The 13268-nt window shown below is 40.2% G+C and overlaps 2 protein-coding genes across 2 annotated transcripts; one reads left to right on the forward strand and one right to left on the reverse strand.

Annotated features, from left to right (window-relative positions):
• Positions 1-497: 497 nt before the first annotated feature.
• On the reverse strand, positions 498-3098 carry LOC134076068 (perforin-1-like). Its single transcript, XM_062531073.1, has 4 exons — positions 2540-3098; positions 2192-2330; positions 1807-2030; positions 498-1520 (listed from the first exon to the last, which is right to left on the reverse strand). The coding sequence occupies exons 1-4, from the start codon at positions 3061-3063 to the stop codon at positions 635-637; spliced, it is 1773 nt and encodes a 590-aa protein (XP_062387057.1). The 5' UTR covers positions 3064-3098; the 3' UTR covers positions 498-634.
• A 3620-nt stretch (positions 3099-6718) lies between these two features.
• LOC134076069 (lectin-like) lies at positions 6719-13225 on the forward strand. The gene is made up of 6 exons (XM_062531074.1): positions 6719-6778; positions 6898-6980; positions 12317-12438; positions 12544-12675; positions 12766-12868; positions 12968-13225. The coding sequence occupies exons 2-6, from the start codon at positions 6920-6922 to the stop codon at positions 13039-13041; spliced, it is 492 nt and encodes a 163-aa protein (XP_062387058.1). The 5' UTR covers positions 6719-6778; positions 6898-6919; the 3' UTR covers positions 13042-13225.
• The last annotated feature ends 43 nt before the right edge of the window (positions 13226-13268 follow it).

The following is a 13268-nucleotide window of genomic DNA, read 5'->3' on the forward strand; positions in this document are numbered from 1 at the left end:
GGAGGCACCGTTTTATAACCACCTCAAGATATGTTGTTGATTATCCATACATGCGGATATTTTCAACTGGCAGCTACTGTAAATAAGATAGTCAATGTGCCTGTCTTGTGTTACATTCACATGCTCAATTTTGATATTTTGTTAAAATTCAAATATATACTATATATGCATCAACATCAGATTCTGACTCTGGTGTAGACAGGTGACTCTCCTAAATTGCCCCGCATGTAGAGATGATCAACACAGCACGCTACCTTGCAGCTGAACGAAAAAGTCAGACATGACTTGTGCTGTTAATACTAAATAAATCAGATTTGTGTCACATTACATGTTAAAAAAAAGTTCTGGACAGGTAATGTGAACGTAGCCTTTTGTCAGGGTCATCAGTTGTATGTGCTCAGGTCAGGAGTTTATTACACAATAACAGTACAACAAATGGCAAAAGACTTCAGTTTATTGCTTGCATTCAAATGCTTTATTCATTAGTAAGTGTTTTTTTTTTGTCTTTTTGATTTCTTGCTGATAACACACATATAACTGGTTAGTAAAGTAAACTGATCTAACTGAATAAGGCTTCAACTCGATAAGCTATAACAAACTGTATCAAAATCCTGACCAATTTGTGCTTGGTAACTTAGAGTCGATCGGCTTTGCCACCATTCTGAGCTGAGCTTTGGCCCGTGAGCGTGTAATTGAATGCCTGCCTATCCAGCCTCATTCCCATTTGGAATAGCATGTGCCTGGGAATGGGACGGGCATGACGAGACACATACAGTGTCTCCAGCAGACTGCTCATGGGAGAGCTCTTGTATGTGGCGCAAGATGGGCCTTTCAGACTTGGACCGCAGGTCACCTTAACCTGGTAAAAAATCCGACCGTAGCTAAGAGGGCAGACCACTATCTCCCGGTTATCTGAACGAAGTTTAGCGTAGCACGTTCCAAGGAGGTCATCGTACCGGTTGTCCTCATCCCACACTTCAATCTTGAGTTTGCTGTCTGCAGACAAAATCATGTCACCAATGTTGAACTGATAGTTCCAGATAGGAGAGTTGTTGTCAGTAATCATGGGTGTCTTGCCAAGCAGTATGTTGTTCTTATCAAAAACCTTCACATACCCATCGGTGGCACCGCCAGAGCTAGTATCTCCATACAAATCTTCCCCTTTTATGATGGTCAAAATAACCCTAGCTTGGCCATAGCATGTTGGACAGCAGTTGGTTCCTAACCCCTTGTGACTTTGACAGTGGCAGGCACAGGACCCTGAGTTGGTTCTCCTTCCAATGTTGCACCGGTCAGAGCATGTTCTCTTCAGGCCCTTGATGAGGATGTAGTCTCGGATGGCTTGCTTCAATCCTTTCTTAACCTGTGGAGATGAAACCAGCTGGTGAAGGGGCATCAATGTGTAGGAGATCACATCTGGGTTGTCTGGTAGATCCGCAATCCACCTTTTATAAGCAGATGTATCTGAAGAAAAAAGGAGCTCACTCCCTGTGGCTTTCCCACCACTGATTTGTGTGGTCCTTTGAAAAAAAAATATTGAAAGATGTCAAATACAGTACATGTAGATGTGAAGTTTAGACTTAGAAGAATTGTACTGTATGTAACTGCTGCAACACCCACATAACCCTTTCCCACGTGGAACCAGCAATATTGCTGGCTAAAAATATACAATGTATGATACAGAAACATGCCTTTAATTTACAGTAAAACTACAGCAGCAGCAGGTGTCACGCAGTCGAGAGTGAGTAGACTTATGGACATCCGGGGGATGTTTATGTACATTTTGTTTCCCATCACCTGACTCACCTCTCACGAAACTTTTCTGAGAAGCTGCGTCCTCCCTGCAATTTCTTTTTCTGTCCACTACAAAACTTTTTTTCTGCGCCGAGGTCAAAATCCGCCTTTTGTTTGATTTTTGCAGAAGCTTCAACAGTCAGGCACATCTTGACCTCATCAGCATTCAGACCCATAAGAGAAGCCTTGCACTCCCTGATGCTGGTCAAGGACTGCACTTTCCCGCCAGCCTGCACCTGTAGAACAAAGCCATTTGGGAGATCACACTTATATCTTGGCCAAACACTTAACTGAACAATATTGATATTTCATTGTAGTGCTATGTTGTGGCAATGGTAGGTTTTAAAGGACATGATGATTCTGTCACAGATGCCAGCTAGTAGTCTTGTTCCCATACCTCTTTCAGGAAATGAGTACCATATGTGCCAATGAAAGAATCAAAGCTAGTTTTATTACTGGGGCTGTAGATGTGGGGGAGTTTATCCAAGGCTTGTTTGAAATCTTTCTTCAGTTTTGGATTGCTAGAAATCATGTACCTGAGGTGGAGAGGTTTTAAAGCACACACACACATATCCGTTGAAAATTATTTTTTGTGAATTTTGAAGTCTATTAAAACACACACACACACACACACACACACACACACACACACACACACACACACATCTATCATCCACTTATTCACCTGCCTACTTTATTCACATGATGTGTTTGTGTGTTTGAAATGAATGCTCTGTTGACCTACTTGTAAAATCCACACTCTACTGAATGGCTCACATAGGTGAAGCGGTCCTGCTTACTCTTTTCCATGGCAGTCGTCGTCAGTCTTGCATGGGTCCCAGCAAGGGACACTGAGCCTAGATTGCTCCTATTTAAACCTAAATCAATCATCCAGTTGTTCTCCACACTCTCACTAACATGATTAGCCACTGACAGGGCGGACTCCAGCGATTTGCTCTGGATTGCCATCCTGCAGTTATGCAAGGGCTTCCAGTTGATAACAGATTTAGGAATTTTCTGCATTGAATTATTGTAGGGGTTCTTACAGAGGGTGCAGGATCCATTTTCAGCTAGAAAGGTTCTCATGTTGATAACAGCTCCCTTGCGTTGCATTGTGGTGATATCAAAACCATCCCCAGCCAGGGTGGTTCCTGAGGCAATTTTTGCTCTGCGGCAGCTCCCTTTTGTGGCAGATATGCATGACAACAGAGAGGGTTGGGGCAGGAGTAGAAGGACCCCTGCCAGGACAGTGGTGGTTGGCAGCAACATGGCTACCTGCTAGTTTGAGCACCTGTTTTTTTTTTCTTTTTTTTTTTTAAAAAAGACAAACATGCATGTTATTAAAGAACGTCTCAGTCTGGCCTTTAAATACATGATTTCATGAGAAGTAACTAGGCTGAGAAACTGAATATTGACAGTTCTCTTGGGCCTACTGGCTGATTGCTTTTGTGGTGAATTTTGCTTAAACATAATTTAGATAAATTAATAAAATATTGTTTTAGGGTAGAAATTAGTTGGTTAAAAGTACTGTATATGGAACCAAAAGTCAAGTGTACAAACACAAACACACACACACCACTGATATGTTGTGCATGCTCGTGCACTCATGGTGCACTCACAGTGGGAACAAAGCATAAGCTACAGCTCAGCTCTAAATTCTACTGGTCTCTAAGCATAACCCTCCTGAAGAAAATTCATGTGAAAACTTTCGGCAACACTGTTAGCTGCACGATTATCTCAGTGTTCTTGCCAAGGCTCATGGGAACACAATGAAAATGATGACAAAGGCATCCCATGTCTTCATTTGTCTTACTGGTTCAGTAGGTGCTTCGCATTGATATTACAATTATCCTGTTGGATAAATTCATTGCTGTGGCAAAATATGTCAGTTCAATGTAATTGTGTTTGAAAGACAACATGAGTTTTTTCACGTTTTGTGGTTTAGTAACTGTGAAAAAAACCTCTTTTCCTTTTTGCCAGTTTTTTATAAAGGTAAAAGTCACTAAATGTGTAACCGTAAATTTGAAGTGGTACATATTTTTTTCATTCGTTGTTAACACAAAATAGGAGCTACGGTTTCAGAAATCCTTGTTACAGGTGCACAAATCCTATCCTGTGCATCACAACTATCAAGTGTCATGCCCTCAACACTTTCGCCCCAAATGCACTGCAACGGTTGAGGCAAAACACCTTCGCACATCAGTGTTCATCTGCACATCCACAACATTTGTGCATTTGTAAACCCAAATGTGAACCAATGCATCAGAAGTCTTGAAATGTATTACATTTTGCTCATTTTCGAAGAGTGACATTACATTTCATCAGGGCGGCATTAAATTTCATCTGGGCGGAATGAAAGAAATGTGTTGATCAAAAATGTGCAGACACCCTGGGAGTAGTTTAACACCCTTTACCCACGCGTAGACACATATTGATTTTTTTTTTTTTTTTTATGTGTGTGTGTGTGTGTGTGTGTGTGTGTGTGTGTGTGTGTGTGTGTGTGTGTGTGTGTGTGTGTGCACACTTGACTTTTTGGTTCCATGTCCTTTTTTTACTGTGCAGTTACCACTAGGACAACTGAAACAACACAGAGCTACATGAACTCATCAGCTCAGTTGCCTTGTGAATGGAGGGGTCATTGCAAGATATTTTTTTGGTGTTCAGAAAAAGTGCACTCATTTTACTAAATTGTGCGCTCATTTTACTAAAAAGAAAGTGTTCAATTGAGTAAATCATGTGCATGATTTAGTAAATTGAGAACACAATTTAGTCAAATGAGCGCACTATTTACACTGTTAAATATTACTGTGATTTCACAATACCTTACAGTATTATTTCACAATAAATTACTGTACTGAAACATTTACTGTGAAATCACAGTCAGCTCTATCACATTACAGCACCTTGTTGTGAAATTTGAATTGCACTTGAACCGCACAGCATTGTGAAATTTCACTAATTGCTAGGACAAATGGAACAACATTTCAAATTTGAGTAAATATTCTGAGAAATTACCAGTGACAACGGAGGCTGCAAATCCCCAGCTCATAAAGGTAAATAATAAATATGAGGTATTCAACTCTGTAATGACAGCTGACAATATCTGACATGAAAAAGCAAAAGCGTACCTTACACTCTGTGTTTGCTGGCAGGGATGCAGGATCTGGTTTGAACTGGTGTCCTCTCACACTGCTTAAATACCCTCTGAGTGACGAAATGAAGCCATGCAGATGGTGTTATGACGATGATGCTAATTTCTGTGCAATTATTCAGTTTACTACAAAGAACAGAAGGGCTGAACCAGAGGGGGAAAATCACCTTTAAGAAGCTGGTTGAAGCTTGACCTTTTCCCCTTTCAAACAGATTGAAAAATCACCTAGATAGTTGACTATTAATCAAATGGCTAAAAGTCCATTCATCGATTTATTGTTGCTGGTCTGATGTACATCTGCCTGAACAGCATGAAGAGCCTCGAGTTCTTCAGTTGCTCTGTAATACAAGATGTCAAGTTCAAGGCTTCATGTTATGGTTGAAGATGGGGGCCATATTGGACTAGACATTTCCATCCACCACTTACTTTGGTGAAGTTGATGAAGTTGCCCAGTGAAGATGGGGCATGTGTGTTGCCCAGTGAAGATGTGTGTGCATGTGTGTGTGTATTAATATGTATAAACACATACACAAAGAGAAAGAGAGAGAGGGAGTTAAGGTCGGTTAAGGTCAAAGACAGACCCCTGCTGGTGATTTTGGGAGGTGGTTACAAAACCCAAAGACTCACACATGCACACACACCTAACAGCATAACATGTTACTGGCTAGCATTAGACACCACATGTTTGAACCTGTCAACACACACACACACACACACACACACACACACACACAGGACAGGCAGACAGAGAGAGTAAGGTCACTCACATACAGTATACACACCTAACAGCACCAGCACTTTCTCAGAAACCACAATGACAAGACAAGGTGTATGTATGACAATGTACGCCCCTGTAGTCAGGACAGGGGATTGCAGAGCCAGACACAACCATTCAAAAAACATGCCGCTGTGGTAAGAAATACAGTATTAATCCACAAAGATGCAAAAAGTACCACACAGACAAGATGACTGTATACTGCAGAGTACAAAGCTTTATTCAAGATGCCGGAGACAGGTTACAAACACACAAGCATTCTAGGCAAGCATGGAGCAACAAGTCTGCCCTAGACAAAGTCTTACCATTATTTATAGGACCAAACATAGCACAAAAAAGAGCTGTCATCATAAAGCTAATTAAAGGAACTACTAACTCCAGAGTGTGTGATATAGCATTCATCAGTGCAATATGTTTGCTTTAGCCACACATTAGCCCTCTGAACTTCAACACATAGGCCAGGCCTATTTCCTTTCGTAGCTGTCTCTGAGTCTGATATCACCACACGTCATGTCACATTGTCAACATGGTACGTGGAAAAGTAGAACATGGGTCATATGCTTTTTGAAAACTCAAGGCTTATTTTCTTCATAACACGTGTAGGACTCGGACATCATCATATTTCTGTATATTGATTTAAATTAGGCACAAAACATCTGCGACACAGAGGGAAAAAATTAATGTGACACCCGTCACTTCTGAACGCTCTTTCGAATGCATCTCTGTCCCCAGCACATATCAAACCTTTCTATGCAAACATGTCAAACCCTTTTCTGTGAACAGTTGAAGTGAGATAATGAGGTGTGAAGTGAGACAAAGGCTGTGGGTGAGAGGAGTGCATGGTTCGACCAATGATCATCAAAACTGTCAAATGTATTCCTTTTTAGGAGACATGTTCATCAGGCTTTAATTAAAAAGAATGTGATTCGTTGAACACATTGGGGTAGGTCTTAAATTATATTATATTGTTCAGGCGATCTCAAAAAGAACACATTACCATTTTTATTTCTTTTCTTGTATGTTGTCATTTTGTCAAACTCAGACCCAGGGATTCTAAGGTAGGCGCAATATAAAATATTGTCTGTAATTCATCATTTATTTCAAATGTATTTAACATCCTTAAAGAAAGTGCTGTTAATGGTGGTATTAAAAGGTTATACCCCTTACATTCCAAAAGGAGTCACACCTACCCAGAGAAAATGAAGATTTTCAGACTGATGCTAATGATGACTCTTGGCATTCCTGTCCTGTGTGCCAGAGGTAAATACTTCTTTTATGTTCTTCTTCTTCTGTCTATTAATAAATAAAGTATTCAATACAGTAGTCAAGACCACATTTGCCGAGTCCAAGACAAGACCAAGTCCAAAATTGTTTGAGTCCACATCATCAGTGCAAAACAAATTAATTAAATGAATTAATAGGCCTACCACTTATTAACTTCTGTGATATTTAATTATCACTTAAAAGATGAGTTTTGGAAGGCATTCAATTGATAAGGTGACCAATCTCAATGTCAAGCTGTTGCATATAATTAAATTCAGTTCTCTGAAAATGGGTCATAATTTAGATAACATACTGTATACTTCTAGGACCACTGGACTCAGTCAAACCAACTAGAATATTTGGTGAGACCAATAGCCAAATAGTTTCATCCAAGACTAATTTCATTTCATTGACAACAGCACAGCCAGATGCTCAATGCAGTATGATTAAACAATTATTTGACTAAGATTATCTTTTTGGACCAATGAAGTGAAATCAGATACGGTAACTTTCCACGACACACTTGGTGATCTCTCATGACACAGTGTTTGAAAAGCCAGGCTGGTGCCAGAAAAGTTGTGGGTTCAACTCCTATGCATTGCCCTTGAGCTCTAAGGACATTGTCAGTGGATAAATGTAGATGTTAGTCTGAGGCAGGGCTACGCTTAGCTTTTTCATTAGGAGCATAGGTGCTCCTAAATGAAAAAAATTAGGGGCACAGAAAAAAAATTAGGAGCACTATGAAAATTCATTGAAAACCTTATTGCCTTAAGCAGGATACAGATCATTCACAGCAGTGGCAATCCTAGTCTCTGCTCAAACCCTCCATACACACAGAAAATGGCTTGTCTGGTTTCTATCTCATATTTTGAATTCAGAATTTGTATACATTTATTTAACAATTCATAGCATTATAGGATCTGCATAATTACTTAAAATTCAAAGTAATTTGAATACTTCATATTGATTACACTTGTCTTTAATGATATAACAGGGGTGGTGTGTAGGTGTAATTGAGTGCCTGTCACTTTAGGAAGTAGCTACCGTAGCCTACGTGAACATAATTAAGTTTAATTCTTTAGGATTAGGATAGTCAGGCATAGTTCAAGGATACATGTTTTCATTAAATAACATGAATGTTCAAAAAACTAACAACGGTAAAGACAAATATTTCCGGTGTAATAGAAAAGATGAGTGCCAGCAATGTTAACATCAATGATTTAGGTAGCCTACCGTGGCATGGCATTGTGAGTTGTCTGTTCACTTTTTCCTTGATCATGTTTAATTGGCTGGGTGCTTAACTTACTCTGCCATGACTTGTCTTGGAGTTTGGTAGCCTATATCTGTTATATCCAGTGAGTGACAACCAGTGCTCAAAATAAAGCGTCACGGTATTCTCCTGATAACGTTGGTGGAATTGATTTAATGTGAACGTAGCCATAAAAAGACGCAGAGTGGCTAGGCTATATACAGCGCACATTTGCGATGAAAATGTTCCACCTTAAAAGCAGATACACCGAATTGTGGTTAAATACATCATTTAGACAACAGAATCAGTAGGATACCATTTTTGTTTCATAGAAGTTTGCCAGGCCTATGTCAAGTGCAGGCTCGGGTGAAGCTGGGAGGAATTAACGCACGGTTTCCACACCGTTTTAAGCCTATCAACCGTGATAATAATAATATTTTAAATGAACACGGTAATTGTTATAGTCAACAGTTTTGTCATGGTTTACCGTTTCACCGGTAATTGCTACATATAGTCACCAACTGATAACGAACAGATTGAAGAAAAAGAAGAATGGATTTGGAGTGACATTTCTTGCCTGTGTGTGAGAGCGCGCGAGGTTGATGCTGAAAGCGAGTGTCTAGCCAGGTGCGGAAGAGTTGTCAACTCTGAAATTTGTATACAAATGCGAGAAAATTGGTGTGGATAGGAGCAAAATGCGAATGAAAGGGTTGAAATCAGCACTCGCACGTGTGCGAGTAATTATTTTTTTATATTCGCACTAATATATTTTTACTCGTTTTTGCGACGACCTGCTCGCAGTGTACAGCCCTGGTCTCAGGCCAAACAGTAAGTCTGATGGCTTGAGAATACTACAGACCAGGAGTGTCAAAGATACACTGTACCCAGAATTATAAGGTTCTATTTACATTTTGAGTAGTTCTGAGATATTTATCTTCAAAGTCTTACAATACCATAGAGTTATATGATAAGCAGAACACATATCTTTAGATATAATGTCCACCTAATGTCCTCACCTCACTTGTGTTAATTTTGACAAAAAAGTAGGCCTTCTAAGGGGACGATACCCAGTGGGCCAGATTTGACACAGCAGCAGGTTAGCAGCTTATAACAGCATAATAAACCTAAATGCCTTGTGTGCTCAGAAGTGTAGTAAAGGACTATACAACCCATGCAGAAAATTGACCCTGACAATGACCCACAAGGTTTCATTCCAACAAATCCTATTCATATAGCTTATAGACTCAGACTCAGACGACTTAGAACAAAACCACTTTCTCACAGACAGTCCAACTCTTCCAGAATGCACACCAATATGTTCCATAGTCAGAAAGATTGCTGTGTCTCCCAGCATGGTCTCAAGAGCATGGAAGAGATTCCATGAGATAGGCAGTTGCTCTAGGAGAGCAGGGCAGGGTAGAAGGTTCTTAACCCAGTAGAAGGACCAGTATCTGCTGCTTTATGCAAGAGGGAACAGTAGAAGACCTGCTAGAGCCCCACAGAATGATCTCCAGCAAGTCACTGGTGTGAATGTCTCTGCAACAATGTCAGAAACAGACTTCATGAAGGTGGCCTGAGGGCCCTGATGGCCTCTAGAGGGACCTGTGCTCACTGCCCAGCACCGTGGAGCTCAATTGATATTGGCCATAGAATACAAAATTGGCAGGTCCACCACTAGCGCCCTGTGATTTTTACAGATGAGAGCAGGTTCAACCTGAGCACATGTGACAGGCATGAAAGGGTCTGGAGATGTTGTGGAGAACATGATGCTGCCTGCAACATCATTCAGCATGACCGGTTTGGTGGTTGCTCAGTGATGGTCTGGGGAGGCATACCCTTTGAAGGATGCACAGACCTCTGTGGGCAAGACAACGGCACCCTCACTGATAGGTATCGGGATGAAATGTTCTGACCCTGTACTGGTGCAGTGGGCGTTTCAGCATAGATATCCAGCATGATGTATCTGATGTGTTTTCAAAGTGTTCCTTTAATTTCTTTTGAGCAGTGTAGTCTATTGCCTACTTTGAAATCTCTGAATTAAGGCACAGTGTATTCAAGACTTAAAGTTTTGATATTTTAGGTGCTTTGATTTAAGATCTCAGGGGGGGGGGGGGGGGGAGCTTCTGCTATTGCGCACCTCCCATAAATCAACATGTAAAAGAAAATGTAAATTTTAAAGGAACGCTGTTAATCGTCTAGCCAGTGGTTTCCAATCCGGAGACTCCATAGGGGCCGCCAGGGATTGCAGGGGGTCTGCACAATGTTTCCTGGGCTGAGGTTGTCAATTACATTTGTGCACATTAAATGTGTAGCTATTTATTACCTCTGACCTCTGAACTTGTGTAAGCAACCTTCAGGGTGTTGGTAATTCATCCCCAGACCCTAATTGTTGAATGAAACAATGTCTTGTGTGTGTATGCGGGTATAGTTCGTGTAGGGGGCCCTGGCTAGTCTTGGACACAGGCAAGGGAGCCTTCAAGGGAAAACGTTTGGGAAACACTGGTCTAGGCAGTGATCTGTGAGAAAATCACTCAACCCAAACCGAACTGCAGCATAAATTATTTGTGTTGTATTCAGTCCATGAAATCACTACCAAGCGGTGGAACGTTGTCAAAATTGGAATTATCTGTGCATAGGTAAATGGCCAAAATGGCACATTTGCAGTTTTACCTAACTTTTATACTACAAGTCATATGTGAGAATAAAGTCAAATTTCTTCATAAAGGGATGAAACTTGTACAGTGAACTTGTACAGTTTGGAGCCATTTGGAACATTTGGAACACATTTTCATATAAAACCATTATTAAAACGAGGGCTGATGACCTCTTTCTAGCTGACAAAATGATAAAAGTGAAATATTTATAAATATAAAGTTATTGAACAAAACCCAAAGGTCTTTAACTGTGAACATATAGAAGCAGTTAGATTTGTTTTGGCTCTCCTGTAAAGTTGGTGAACTGTCACTTATGCCCCTTTGGTTCTCAGCCCTCGAAAATATAATAATAATTTTAAAAAACGGTTGCTGTGCAACCCTTACATGTTCCTACAACCTATATTTTGCTTCATATCCTGAACCAAAAAGTCTACTCCCAGGGATGGGCAGTATATATTTGTGATACATGTATTACATATTTCAAATTACAAAATCAAATTTGTATGGGTTGAGCGTCAAATACAAATGATCCTATTTTGTAGCAAAACTGTATGGGTGTCTATTAATGTAGTTTGAAAATACTGGCACATATTTTTGGCAAAACCAATAGCCTATTTTTGGTGATGTGATGACATAAAAGTGCAAAACAATCAATATAGCCTCTGACTGGTGCTGACTTAGTAATTTCCCCAGACTTAATATTGATCACTGATCACACTAATCATAATATTGAGGAAGATGATCCAGTGCAAGATGATCCAGTGCAAGTTGCTCACACACACAATACACTCCTTCTCATACCAACCTCAAGTTTCTGGAGAACTTTAGTCCTCTAATCAGAACACATGGAACCGGTTATGTGGTTGGGTTACCCTGCAACATCAATCTGGGCATCCATTGACGACGTAAGAGACTTGTCTTCACTTTGTATTGCTTGACAAGTTCAGTTGTGACATTTTGAGTCCATCTCTGATACGCTATTCGGCGATGAGATGTAACAGGCAGGTTGATCTGTTGACTATTTGCAGTTTATGGCATGTCTTGTAGGCAGAGAAAACCTGTTGCTAAATCAACAGTCAGTGTACTGATGAAGGAATAGATTAAATAGACAGATATGGAATGTTTGCAAAGTGATATCATGTTCCACGAGTATTTTTAGCACTTTCAAAATACAAACATATAGTATTTCATTTTGATACATTGTGGCTAATGTACTGTATTTTGTAGTTTATTTTGACTTTCTATTCTATTTTATTTTCCGTTTTCAGTCCTTGATTGACAGATGCAGTAGTCATTCCTAGCTAAGGCCTCCTCTGCATTGTAGCTGAATGTTATCTTGTTATGAAGCATCTCCTAAATGAATATATGACTAGCCAGCTTGGATCTGTTTGTGAAATTTTAATGCTCATCAGTTGTGTTCTGTCATGTAGAAATACACAAGCCTACTCTCAACTTGACTGAATGTCCTATTAAGGGATACAAGATATGGTACATGGTGGGCCCATACTGTGCCAGACATTTCCATAAGCCACTTGAATTTGGTAAGGCTGAGGTAAGTGTAGAGTGCCTCTTGGTCATGCTCAAAGCCTGCCTTGTCAGGTCACAGTAGCTCATTTCTGATTCACATCAGATCAGATTAACTTCCTGTGTCTTGCAGCTGAGGTGCAGAAAACAACATGCGGATGGCCATCTTATATCTGTCCATAATAACAAAACCAACAATGAACTGACAATTCTGACTGGATCCTGGCACACTGAGGCCTGGATTGGAGGATACAGGCTGCCCTGTGTAAGAAAATTAGTACATTTAACACCATTTTACGAACATCATTTCAGGAACACTGTGTTTAGCTAAGGCATAACACTGTCTCTTTCAAAGGTTAACGATTTTGTATGGACTGATGGCTCCAAGTGGGATTACCATAACTGGGTTCCCGGGGAACCTAACGGCAGTGCTGACTGCATCCAGATCAACTGGCACAGTAAGAGGCCTTTTTTTAACATTAGATCCACCTGTCTGTGGAAAAAAAACATTTCTATTCTGCTTGGATGACTAATCCACCACCTGTTTTATATTTCAGCATCTGGCAAGTTTGATGATGCGAAATGCTGTGGCAAGCGCTCCTTTGTCTGCGCTTTCCTGATTAAGCAGTAAAAAGATGGAGATCAGATGCAGTGCCATGCCATGCCATGCGAAATGGCTCTCTACTTATTAATTTTAGCTAACGGTTTGATATGTCACCACCTTCAAAAATAGGTATTGTTCTTGTCTGTGTGATTTTAGATAATTTCTTGATAGCATTATAAAAAATTTAAAAAAAATGAATAAAAGAATATACATCTCACTTCATGTGCCAGTGCGTATGATGTTGTGACTGGAAC

The sequence above is a fragment of the Sardina pilchardus genome, chromosome 3 (assembly GCF_963854185.1).
Source record: "Sardina pilchardus chromosome 3, fSarPil1.1, whole genome shotgun sequence".
Taxonomy (NCBI): domain Eukaryota; kingdom Metazoa; phylum Chordata; class Actinopteri; order Clupeiformes; family Clupeidae; genus Sardina; species Sardina pilchardus.